The sequence below is a fragment of the Pterocles gutturalis genome, unplaced genomic scaffold (genome assembly GCF_000699245.1).
Source record: "Pterocles gutturalis isolate BGI_N339 unplaced genomic scaffold, ASM69924v1 scaffold7458, whole genome shotgun sequence".
Taxonomy (NCBI): Eukaryota; Metazoa; Chordata; class Aves; order Pterocliformes; family Pteroclidae; genus Pterocles; species Pterocles gutturalis.
Window position 1 is genome coordinate 141885 of NW_010123177.1, and position 12655 is coordinate 154539.

The 12655-nt window shown below is 51.4% G+C and overlaps 1 protein-coding gene across 1 annotated transcript in view; it reads right to left on the minus strand.

The window, feature by feature from the left end:
* The window catches only part of SLC8A3 (solute carrier family 8 (sodium/calcium exchanger), member 3), a 4071-nt gene extending 776 nt beyond the window's left edge, over positions 1-3295 (minus strand). The window contains 4 exon segments of the mRNA XM_010077806.1: positions 2-203; positions 872-971; positions 1099-1223; positions 3238-3295. Of these exon segments, the coding sequence (XP_010076108.1) occupies positions 2-203; positions 872-971; positions 1099-1223; positions 3238-3295 (485 nt within the window).
* Between the last annotated feature and the right edge of the window lie 9360 nt (positions 3296-12655).

The window sequence follows — 12655 nt, forward strand, 5'->3', positions numbered from 1 at the left end:
GTGGGAGGCGAGGTCGCCAATGACGGCCGTGAGCATGCCGATGATGAGGATGGAGACGACGAAGCAGGCCCAGCCGTTGCAGTACTCGGTGGGGGGCACGCAGGCAAACAGCACCTTCCAGAAGACAGTCAGGAAGTGCATCACATAGTCGAAGCAGGACGGCAGGCGCTCCTCGCCGGACTCATCCTCATCCTCATCACCCGCTGCAAACAACGTGGAAGGAGAGGTCCAGCTCTCATGACAGGGCAGGTCACAATTACAGGGGTGGGCTGCAGCCTGTGCTTGCCCGCCCCTGCCCCCAGGGCTCCAGGGATGCTGCTCTCCTGGGACAAGGTGGCATGATGCCAGCCATGCCAGTGGGCTCAGGGCACACCAGCTCCCTTGGTGGTGGGTGAGGCTTTGGAAGAGGGGTGCCCCAGAGAGCACCCCAGAGCCTGCAGGGCTGAGGAGTGGCAGAGCAGTGCCTTGGACCCACGGAGGAGGAGCCCCATCCCTGTCAAGTAGCAGGAGCTACTTGAACGGGACAGCACTGGGCACACCAGGAGCCTGGCCAGCATGGGATTTTGCTGCCTGTACGCTGCTCATCGGACCACTGAAGCAGCAGGACCACATAAAATCTTTGAAAACTGGCCTCCTGGATGGCTCCACACCAAAAGATGGATCTCCTGGGCTCCTGGTTAGTGCATCTGCAAAAGCACAGTATATTTGGAGCAGAAGAGCTCTTTAGAGAGGCTTTGCTGATGGCCACCGCGCACACAGCAGCTGAGCATCACTGACCAGGCAGATGCTGTTTCCTGAGCTCAGAGAGATCTCATCCCAGCCTGCATGAACCCTGCAGATGCTGGTGTGGGTTTTCTCAGGTCCCCCTCACCTGCGCTGACAGTAATGGCCTCCATGAACTGGTCCCTCCAGGAATGTGTCCCTACAACCAAAGCCAGGTTTGTCTTCTTAATCAGCTTGTCCACAGTGCTCTGTTGTGGGAATAAAGACGCAGAGCGATTAAACCGGCTGTTAGCGGGCAAGGCTGATCTTCCAGTGCACTGTCATCTCCTAGACCCTTCCCAAACTGTGGAGGACCCCCCTGGGACAACTACTGACCTTGAATTCATAGGACTCCTCAATGATGACTTCTAGTTTGGGATGCTCTCCGAGTATTGGTTTGCCCATCTCTGCAATCCTCTTGGCTTCCTCCTCTTCAACTGTCAGCTTCCTCTCAGCCACTTCTGTGAAAGCAAGGTCAACACCAAGCTGTAGACAGCAGCCCTGGGGCACCAGGGGCACCGCGGGGGCTTGTCTGGAAGGCCTGAGCACGGGCTTCTGCAGCCCCTTCACAGCTCGCTAAGCCCGCGCAGCAATGTGAGGGGCAGTGGTCAGGTGTTGGACCACAGAAACAAAGGACCAAGGTTTCTGAGTATCACTTAGTCACCGAGAATATATGAAACACGGTTTTAATTTATATTAAAAAAAAAAAAGTTTCTTTAGCCTGCATGGGCTCTCTGGTATGACATATGCCCTCCCATCATCCCTGCAGCAGACACATCTTTGGTGAGACCAAGGCACCGATTCATTCTGCCGTTTGGCACAAGCGTCCTTTAAGACAGCTTCAATGCCCTGGAGTGTTTCCTGGTTTGAAAGAACAAGAGACAGGACCTTTTCATTTCCCTTTGATTAGGAAATCACAGCTGGCACCCTGTGCCACTCAGTACTTGATCTAATGCTCAGACAGACCCACAGAGTCATGACCACACATGCACACAGGTACGCGTTCCTAGTGTTTGGAAAAACGAACAGGAAGAAAGAAGTCAGGAGCCAAGTGGGTCTTTTAGTTCATATTACTGGATGCTTAGCTTCTGCTGGAGGAAACTAAAGCAGGACCCTGGGTCAGGAGCATGCTGAGGTGACGCTGTGTGGGGCTCACCTTGCTGATGCCCCAGCAAACACAGCAAGGAGCACAGGGAGGTTCTGGTTCCCAGATGGGAAGGAGTACCCCAACCAGCAGGAAGGGTGCCCTGGTGCCCTGGCACTGTCCCTGGCCCTGACCAAGACCTACTCTCTCACCCACACCCCAAGCGCAGGCATGTGCTGATGGGCTCTCTGAAAAGCCTTGACATCTCAAGAAAGCCGCAGGGTTTCCCCTGGCCTTCCTGTGCCTGACCAGTTGGGGTGCACGAGGTGCAGCACAGGGCCCAGCTGAGCCTGGGAGCATGAGCTGGAGCTCTGCAGAAACTGGAGGCGGGGCAGGGTGTATCACAAACATAGAGCATCTTGTTGGGCTAAGCAGTGCCGCAGATATTACCCAAGGTCACCTGTAGTGTTTGCAAACTCTCCAAGTAATGCCTCAGATGTGATTAACTCCATGTGGGCTCCAGCAGATCTCACACTTTGCACCAAAAATCACACAAATTATAAACTCCCCATGAAGTCTATTTTTACAGCCTGGCTTCTCTTTATCAACCCAACTAGATTGATTGCAAAGGCTGTAAACCTTGCAAGACCTGCAGAGTTTATACAATATATAACTCCTGTATCAGGTGACATTATTATAACCCATCACAGAAGCAGAAATAACTACATCCATCATTTGAAATCAATTATGTACACCAAAACCATCACTGCCTCGCTCAAAGACAGTGTGTTCTGGATTTAGGAATCTCCAAAACTTTACAAATACTGAGACAGGGGAGCACAGCACCTGGAGGAGATGGGCAATGCAGCTGGGTAATGCAGGGTGCCAGAAAGGTAAGGGGGCTACTGCAGGCAGAGGCCAAGCAAGCAGAGAGGGGAGGAGGCAGCTGAGCTGGAGGAGTGCAGAAAGAGGGGTGAACTTGGACAAAATGTTCTGCCTTATGCTACACTGGGAGACATGAACAAATGATCATCAAGAACAAGATTCAAGTTACTTATGTTCATTTGAGCAAGGAGTTAGATGATATCTACACCTCTTTTTCCAAGACAGAGATCAAGAAAGTCCAGTCTCTGCCTCTACCTGGAAGTGTGTGAAGATGACAAGTTGTATCCATCAAAGAAAATGCAGGTGCTTACCCGTCAGTTGCTGTACCACGTACATGGCTCTCTCCTGTCTGAGCTCCACCATAACCTGAAGCTCGGGGGAGGAGGTACCTCAGCTCTGCAAGGCCCAGCTTGGCTGATGCGTGCTGACAGTACTGAGGTGAGCAAAAGCACAGCAGCCACCCCAGCAGGGCTGCAAAGCCCAGACTCAGTGACAGTCTGGCTCACTACAACCTTCCCTGGGAAGCCACTCCATCAGAAAAGCTGCAGTTGCAGCTGGCGGCATGGTCGCTTGGGCTCTCGCCCACTGGCTGCAGTTGCACAGTGCAGAAAGCAAATGCCTGGAATCAGAGGAGCTGCCCTGAAAATGGGGAATATCGGTCAGAATTTCCTCGTCTTAACAGCTGCAGGAGAAATGATGCAACGTAGCCTCCATCTCCACTTTAACTGATTTGACAAAAGCCTTTGTCACAGTAAGACAATATGGAGCCTCATGCAGATATGAGCTATCTGGGCGAGGCTGAGCTGCAGGCAGGTCTGTAAGCACACACAGTGCAGAATGCCTTCTCCTTCCCAGGGAGTGGTGTCCAACGCGGCTTTATCCCAGAACCTGCTGTCTTGGTATGTGTACCTGTGCCAGGCAGGCGAGTGCAAGACCCGAAACCCTCCTCTGAGGAGGAAGATCTCCTGCATCTCTTGGGACTGTGCACCATGTCCAAGGCTGTCAGGCAGGCTGCACAGAAACACCCGTGCCTATGGCCAGAGGCGGGACTGGATGCCGTGTGAGCATGGGACTGGGCACTCCACCAAAGTGATGGTGCTGGTGCTTAACACAGCATTGAAGGGCTGTGGGACTCGTGCTCTTTCCACCTTGTCAGCAGAAGTGCCACCAGAAGCACTTTCAAGCCCTAGGTAGGCCACTCGTGGTGAAGGGACAAGCTGACCAGCAATGGAGACCTGCAGCCTGCTAACAGCACGTCCACCGAGACATGAATAATGGAGGTCCTGCTGTCACCAGGCAGCTGCTCTGCAGCGAACACAGGGAACTGGGGCGCAGAGAGAAGATACATGGTCACCCAAGAAGGCATATCAAGGATGTCCTATGGGGGCAGTTGACTGATAGCACTGCCAGGCTAAGGCTTTCAATGCCAGCTGCAAGCAAACCGCAAGAGAACAGGCATAGGCAGCATGTCCAAATGGGGACCCTGCAGAAGTGTTAATAGGGGAAGCTTGCAGATAAGGAAAAAAGGAAGTAATTCCTTCATGCCTCGTTAAAAAGCAGGCACATTTGTGAATGTGCAACAGGAAAGCAAAGCACAGAAACCTAATATACTTCAAATGTGCATCTGAAAACATTGAACCTGCCATTGCATTTTCACTGAGCCTCTATCCTAATGTAGGAGACAAACAGAGATTAAGAGTCACATGCCAATATTGTGGTGGATCTGTGCAAGTGACCCACAGGTGACAAATACCAGGCTGCTGACTGTCCTCTGAAGTTAAGGCAGTGCCATTTGTGGCAGAAAGGACAAGCCTAGGAGCCCAGTTGCCATGTCTCTTGCCCCAACCTATACTCTGTATACACACAGTTAAGGGGGAGAGCCAGGCACCTCCAAAGAGCAATACAACGGTGCTACATGAATCCACCACTTCTCCCCACCTACCATTTAGGGCACCTGTAGCTGGAATCACTGCCAGCCTCCATAAAAACACACCCCAGCTTGAACCTGCTCCAGGCCTGCTGGGTCTATCTGTTCCAATGGGATGCTGAGCACTGAGTTGAGCCCTGTGTGTACAGACCCCACAGCTCAGAAGAAATAAACTCTCGCAATATCCCAGTGGCAGAGCACACTCCTGATGCTCCTGCCTTTCAGGGAAGCACTTCAGCCAGCAGCAGGATGCACCAACCTGCCTTGGAGCCACAGGAAGCCGCTGTCTCTGCAACAAGTGTGGGGTATGCTCCCATGGAGGTGAGGGTAGCCACAGCCCCCCACCTCTTGAGGGACCGGGTGTAGGGATGGGGTATCAGAGGGCTCCTCCAGGAAGCAGGAACAGGGCATCGGTGAGGTGTGTCACGTACCAACCCCGTGCGGTAGCCTGCAAAGAAGACTACCGAGGGCTGTGATAAATAAAACACAAGGGGCAGGGGGAGAGACAGACTTTTAATTTGGAAGGTCAAATCTGTCAAGGTGAATGCTGCCAAGTTGCAGCTTAATTATTAACTAGCCTGATTTCTGTTTGTATCAGCATCAATACCTACTTTTTGATGCAGATTGCACCCTGGACTCCCTGCTGTCAACCCCAATTAAGCCTGAGAAGGTCTGGCTATGCCCAGCACGAACAGGAGCTTGCCAGGACCTCCTGGGCTGCCTCCACCTCCTCCTTGGGAAAGGGAAGGTGGGGAGAGAGGGGTCCCCTAAACCCTGCCTGCTCTGGGACATCGGTGTGTGCTACCACTGAGTGCTAGCAATCCATCTATCTGGGCTAGAGGAGCACACAGGCTGCGGAGGCCAGGCAAGCTGGGGCTGCAGCACGCACTAAGGTATTCTGCTCCTCATGCCAGGGTGCCTGCAGGTTAAAGGAGATGTTACAAGCAGGGGAGACAACAGGTCTGGTAAGACCAAAGGCTGGGTGCGAGGAATGAGGATGAAGTCTGCTTTTGCCCAGGCTGTAGCAATGGCCACAGCTGACACCCACCAGGCGCTGGACCCAACTCCTGCCTGCAGGAAGCAAGAAGAGGTTTTTGGTCAAACCACTCTCACTTATCCTGCCTCATTCAGGGTCAGTTCAGACCCTTAAAGGTAGGAGAGATGAAGGGGCCAGTTATGAGCTCCTAGTTATGGTCCTGCCACTGCCATGCTCTTCAGCCCTCCTGGGCACGTCCCTGCCAGGCATGTCCCTGCCATGCTCACTCAGAGCTCTCACTGGCATGGGAATGACTTTAGCCTGGCAGGACCATCCTGGGATCTGCAGCTATTTGCAAAGCGCTTTCCGACCTACACATGACAGGCAGTTTTATGGGCTCAAAATACTGTAAGCAGATCCCTTCCTCCTCTTATTTTTTCCAGGGGAAAGGGTAGCATTGAGCAGTGTCCCCACATCATACTTTGCTCCTGGAAGAGAGACACTCCATGACTGCTTGTGAGCTCAACCTCCTTCAGACCAGGGGGACCAAATGGGAACTGGACATTGCCTGTGTCCCCCTGGACACATCATAGATCAAAGTTAGATAAAGCCCATTTCCATGGAGTAATCTGGCCACTACCCCTTCTGAGCTGAAGCAGGCAATGGAAGGCCCTGGATCACCGTTAGAGAGGTACCTTCCCATCACCTAGGCCATGCTGCAAGCCTGCCAAACAGCCATGGACCAGTTCATGTTCCCTGGCACTTGCTGAATAAATTGGATTAAAACCAGCAACGTATTCATGAAAGATTGCTATGAAGGCCATTTCACACCCCTCGAGCTATCTTGTCTCCATCCATTTCCAGAGCAGGCATGTATCTGCATGAAGGTCACCCCTTCTGGGGACTGAGCTGCTAGGAAGAAATTAAAATGACAATTAAAATAGGATTTTTTGTTTGTTTGTTGCAGCTCAATAAAATATAATCCCAGCTAAACAAAGTAAACAGTGAGCATGAATGAGTTCCTCTCTCCAGAGTGCTGTCAAGCCATCAGTCACAGCTAGGGAAGACTCCTGGCTAAAAGACACGCTGGCTTTTGAGGTTAGCATATGGATGTGCCCTTTACTAGAACACGTGCACACACACAAGCACCGACAGCCTGGGCTGCTTTCTAAAAAGGGAGGAATCTGCCTACTTAGCCCTGAAAGCTATTTCTGAGGCATGATATATCTCGTATACATGCCCCAGCATCCTTAATGCTAACTGGGAAGTGCTGCGCATTCATGAGCGGGCGGTGAAGGCACAGGGCTGGGAACTGCGCATTATTCCACTGCTGGCTCTGCCTTGAGATTGCTGTTGACATGACAGTCCCCCAACAGGCCAGTCAGCTGGCGTCTCTGCTCCCCTGTCTTTCCCACTGCAAAGTGGACCCATGAATTCTAATGCATAAATAAAGAAATGCATTTAGAAATATTTTGTTTGATCTGAGTGAATATGAGACAATTCCTCATCCCTTTAAAGATCTGAATGCCCTGAGCCCAAAAACCTGCAAGCCAAGGCTCCGCTCAGGCTTTCAGTGAATTTTGCAAAGGCTGGAAAGACCACCACAGCAGCTCGGCCCCTGCTGGTAATGGAGTACCTACGCACCTTGGTATTGAACATTTACCTGTATAATGAGTATACGGAGAGATCATTGCTAGTGCCAGAACAAAATGTTATGCATCAGAGCAGTTAGAAAAAAAACAGGTTTGACTCTCAAGTCACTCCACAGCCACCCCGTACTACTGGGGTCCTCAGCAGCCCCAACAGCTGGCACTGGACACCTGGCCAAGCAAAGCTTTCAAAAGCTTTGTACAGACTTGCAAGTCTGGCTCGGTGAGCCCGTTTGGAGGAAACAAATGCTGAGCTGAACATGTGCCAAAGACTCTCCCCTGCTCAGTGACTTTGCCTTGTGTAAAATTCACATCCCTGTCTTCCCAGGGAGGGCTCTGCAAGGCTAAGGGGCAGAGCCAGGATCTCGCATTTACCTCCAAGGTAGGGCTGCTGGGACAAGAGAAGCATTTTCACTTGGGCTCATCCCTCTGGGCATCCCAGGGCTTCTGCAGAGACAGAGCCACTGCAGCAAGCAGCCATGCCGCTGGCAGCCCCCCGGGAGCTGCTGAAGAAGAGGACAAAAGCTCCAGGGTTGCACAGGAGAGCTAGGGTGCCCGGTGGTCTGGGGGAGGCAGCCCAGGGGAACAGGGCGCTGCCGGGAAAAGCTGCGCCAGCTGCTCCAGGAGAGAGGGGACGAGGAGTGGGACCGACAGACTCCGCTGAAACGTTCAATAATGCAGTTTCTTATACAAAGATTCCTGCGTGTCCGTGTAATCTAAATCTAACATGACACGGACTAAACGAGGACGTCACTTCTCTCCCCGCTGATTAGCCGTGATTGCTGCTGAGTGACACTCCGGCACATGCCTCTGTGGCGAGCAGGGCTCTGCTCACCGGCCGGCCGCTAGCTTGGAGCGTGCGGGGGCCAAGCACCGGGAGCTCAAACCATGGGCCAAGCACATGCTGTAGGCACAGAGGGCACCCCAGGGCAGCCCAGCCACGTGGGTACCCCAGGAACCCCCCCCTCAGACAGAGAGGAGGCTTTTCTTTATTAAAGGGAAAGCAACTTTCCATTGCTGGTGACCAAGCTCTCCAATAACAGCTGCCAAAAGCAATCAGGCTGGCTCACAACAGAAGAAGGAAAGCTATGTTATTTTAATAGAAATTATTTGGTTCCCGGGGTTCTGATCAAATTAGGCAGCTACTGAATTAAAGCAATGAAATTACTGGGAAGGAGGCTGTGCTCAACTTATTTCCAGTCCTCGTGGACCTGAAGAAGCAACAAAGGAAAATGTCCAAACCGCTCCGAGGTGTTTTCTGTAAACACCCTAAGCTGATATTTGGGGACCTGGGGACTTCTGCCTGCCACTAGCAATTTCCTAATTAGCCCAATATCCACTGGGCTAAGGCCATTCCCTGCACAGGAGATTTAGCATCCTCCGAAAAGCAGCAAAGACAGAAGCTTGCGCGGCAGATGCTGCTCCTTTGATTCGCAGAACAGCTCAGGCGTGATGAACACTTTGGTTTTCAGCTCTGCTTGCAAACCTGTCAGACTCGAGCTCCTCTCTGCACCCTGCATGCCCACCCTTATCTTTTGACAAATGTTTTTTTAGTGCAAATTCAACTGTAATCATATCTGCAATCAAAGAATAAGAAAAATACAGGAGGCGTATGTGCACCACAGTGGGATCAAGAGAGACCGGCGTAATGGGGATTTCGTGCAAGGAAGGGCAGGCTTAGTATTTAGACACGTAAAATCCTGCCACAGGGAGAGGAGATGAAGAGTGCAGAGCCATAGCCAAGGGTGAGAGGATGCTGCTTATTGTGCCCTGGTAGTGCTGCTCTGGTGCTAGGCGCACCCCTGGGACTCTCAAGGATGGGAGCTGGAGGACAGCTGGGTGCATGCACTGAGGGTGATGCATAGCCTGATCCTGCATGGGAAGGGGACACCTGAAAAGCCCTGCACCCTCACCCACCCCGGACAACAACCAGAAGAGAAGGTCTAGTCATAGCCCCAGACCAGTCAGAGCTGCATGTTCTGCACTGCAACCCTGGCCAGGTCATTTCCCAAAACCCCACGGAAAAATCTGGAATATGGAGAAAGCTCTTAGACATCAATCAATCACTGTCATATTCTTAATATGTTGCTCTTAACTAGTTCCTGCTGGACGTAAACACCATGAGCCAAGGTTGAACACAATACAGCAAACACAAACACAGAGGGGACTGACCGAAGGGGACGAAAACAGAGCCAGAGCAGGCAGAGGAAAGGAGAAAAAGCACTTACCTTGGGTGAGCAGCAGGGCTGTGGGGAGAGAAGAAGACAAGAAAGACAGGGAGAGAAAAAAAAGAGGGAAAAAGTTAATATCCTAGGGGGAAAAGCTGCAGATGAGGTCTGTCAGAGAGCAATGGATGTGGTGCAAGGCAGCGTGCGAGCGTGCTGGGGCTGCATGCTGGGCACAAAGACCCCATGGCAGTGCGATGGAGAGGAGCCTGGCAAACACTGGGGCTCCCCCAAGTCACACCCTCCTAAGTGAAGACAGAGGGATGGGATGCAGGTGGGCAGCAGCAGAGAGGGGAAGGGAAAGTCAGGGGTGATGGTTATGCTTGCCGTCGGGGCCTGATTCAAACCAAACTGACGCAAAGGCATAGGAGGTGCCCCCACTTCAGCTGGGAGCGTATGGTTGTGGCAGGGCTTGGGGAGGCACCAGTAAACCCCTGGGTGGCTGAGAAGAGAGGGTGGCCAGGGCAACGGGCAGCTCACTAAGAGCACCCTCAGGGGATGTGTTGATAAAATGGGTGTTGGCCTCCAGTGTGAAACAGGGCAGGGGGTAATGCAGCTGTGCATCATTCCCCAGGATGTCCTGGCTCACCTACACCTATCCTGCACCCCACAGGTACTGGCCCCAGAAGGTCATTGTGCTGAGAGGAGCACAGGCACATATAAAAAAACTGTCTCTCTTTGCTCCCCAGTGCAGGTCTGCCCGACAATGCTGCACCGGCAGGTGCGGTATAATATCAGTGCCACAGGATGCAACTGCCTTTTGGGAAATGGGACCCCACTTGATTTCCCCACTCCCCAGAGCTGTCACAAATAAACATCTGGCTGGATCCCTCTTAGGTGTTATCCCTAGAAAGCCACAGCCTACATCCAAGTTTCAAACTAATTACAGGACAGTCCGTATAGCAAAAAATACAGAACTGTCTTCAAGAGGGGCCAAGCACCAGCTCTCTACCTTAGCTTTGACTTCTACCTGTCCTTCAAACAGCAAACCAGTCCCCGAAGACTTGGTTGCATGCAAGGACAGTACTGTAATTACTAACACTTATTATCATACACTTTAATCTCAGAAGTTTAAAACTGTGCAAAGACAGAGTCAGTATTAACAGCCCCATTTGACAGATGGTGAAGCCAGCAAAAAGAAGCTAAAGGGAACATTTTGCAAACTCAGAAGTGGGCTGGAGTCCAAAAGTACTAATTTACCTGGACTTGCCGGTTCAGGCCTCTGAAAAGCAGGCACTTTTATACAGATGCACCGAACCGTATCTGTGCTGGTTTGAAAGTGGTTTCCTAAGCGATTTGTCAAAGGCTGCACAGTACATCAGTGGCAGAGCTGGGGAAAGTAACCCTGAGTCCTGGCCCCCAGTCACTCCCCTACTCCATCGGGCAGCATCCATGGGCACAGCTTTCCCAACAGCCTGCAGAGAGGCATCAGCCCAGGCAAGATCTTCATCCACCCCTCCCTCTCCCCAGCTGGAAATACTGCGGGCACGCCTGATCTCCCTTGTCCATACGGGCAGGCAGAGGCATAGTGAAAGGGGAAGAGGCAATGAAGAAGCTCCTTGCTGAGCGTCCCTCATGTTTCAGGGTCAATTTCTTTTGAGAGTCAAAAACCTTTGGGGCAACCATTGATGAATACGTTCTGCAGCACACACAGTGCCACAGAGCCATGAGAAGCAATGGGATGTTTGCTCTGCCTGCACCAGCTCCTGTCCTTCACACAGCTCCACCTGGAAGTTTCCAACAGGCCTGTGACTGCCCCTTGCAGCATGAATCTGGAGTCTCCTTGTAGCTCTGTCCTGCTGCAGCTCCATGATACCCTGTGGCCTCCTCCATGGTCTTCTCATTCTCCAGACAACGTGGGGAAATTAAATTTGCCTTTTGTGATTGCAAGCATTAGTATAATGGGTCAATTCAGTGTTCAAATTTAATATCATGAAATATTACTGGGCCTCTAAGCTGCTGTGGTTATTTAAATAAAAAAAAACCCCATTGGTTCCTCATGTTTTTTAAACCTGTTATTCTAGTGCTCTGGGATTTGAGTTTATTTTTTTCCCCATTTGCTTTCGAGCCTGCAAAAGAACTATTTCTCTCCCCTTCACTTAGGATATGATACATGAATATTTGAAGAAGCCTATAAAGCTATGAATGAAACATCAAGAATACAGCATGCAGAAAGCCAAGGGATTATTTTATCTTTATATTTCTGAGTGAATGCAAGCAAGAAAATGATTTCACGGACTAAAGGTTCCTTCCTGCACATGCATCTGCTAATATGCCCTTAGCCCTGACCTGCAACATTTCCTGACAGTCCATCTGGGGATGCTGTACCTGTACCAGCCCTGCCAATGGCCCCCATGCTGTTCCCATCCCACAGCCCAGGCTGCATCCCTCCATCCCTCCCCAGGGCACCTCTCCCCCTCCCACACTCCCGCTTTCCATGTCATGCTCCTCATGGGGCCAAGCCAGGCCACCTCCTTGCTGTTGGCATCTCAGGTAGTCTCAGGGGCTTGACACGTATATTCTTACATGGAGCTGCTAAAAATTGCTCCATAGTCAAATCCAAAATAGCATTCCCAAGTATTCCTTACCTAACCCTTGCATGGTGTGAATGCAGACTAACATGTGTGCCCACAGACGAGATAGGTGATGCTGACTCTCTCAGAAGACCTGAGCCTTCAGCTCTAGAGCCCAGTTCCTCCTTTACTGGGATTTTCTGCCCTGCAGGCCTGGTTTTTCCTAGGCAAAGTCAAAATCGTGCATGTGAACTCTGCTTCCCCTATCACCCCTGAAACCGATCAATTTAGACCAGAATGGAACCATTGCTAGACCACTCTCCATCATCTTTGGGAAGTCATGGGAAACGGGGGAGGTCCCTGAGGACTGGAGGAAAGCGAATATCACTCCAGTCTTCAAGAAGGGCAAGAAGGAGGACCCGGGTAACTAGACCAGTCAGCCTCACCTCCATCCCTGGAAAGATCATGGAACAACTTATTCTTGATGCTGTTTCTAGGCATATCAGAGATAAGAAGGTCATTAGAGGCAGTCAACATGGCTTCACCAAGGGGAAGTCACGCTTGACCAACCTGGTAGCCTTTTATGAGGATGTTACCGTTTTACTACGGTAAAGCAGTAGATGTGGTCTATCTT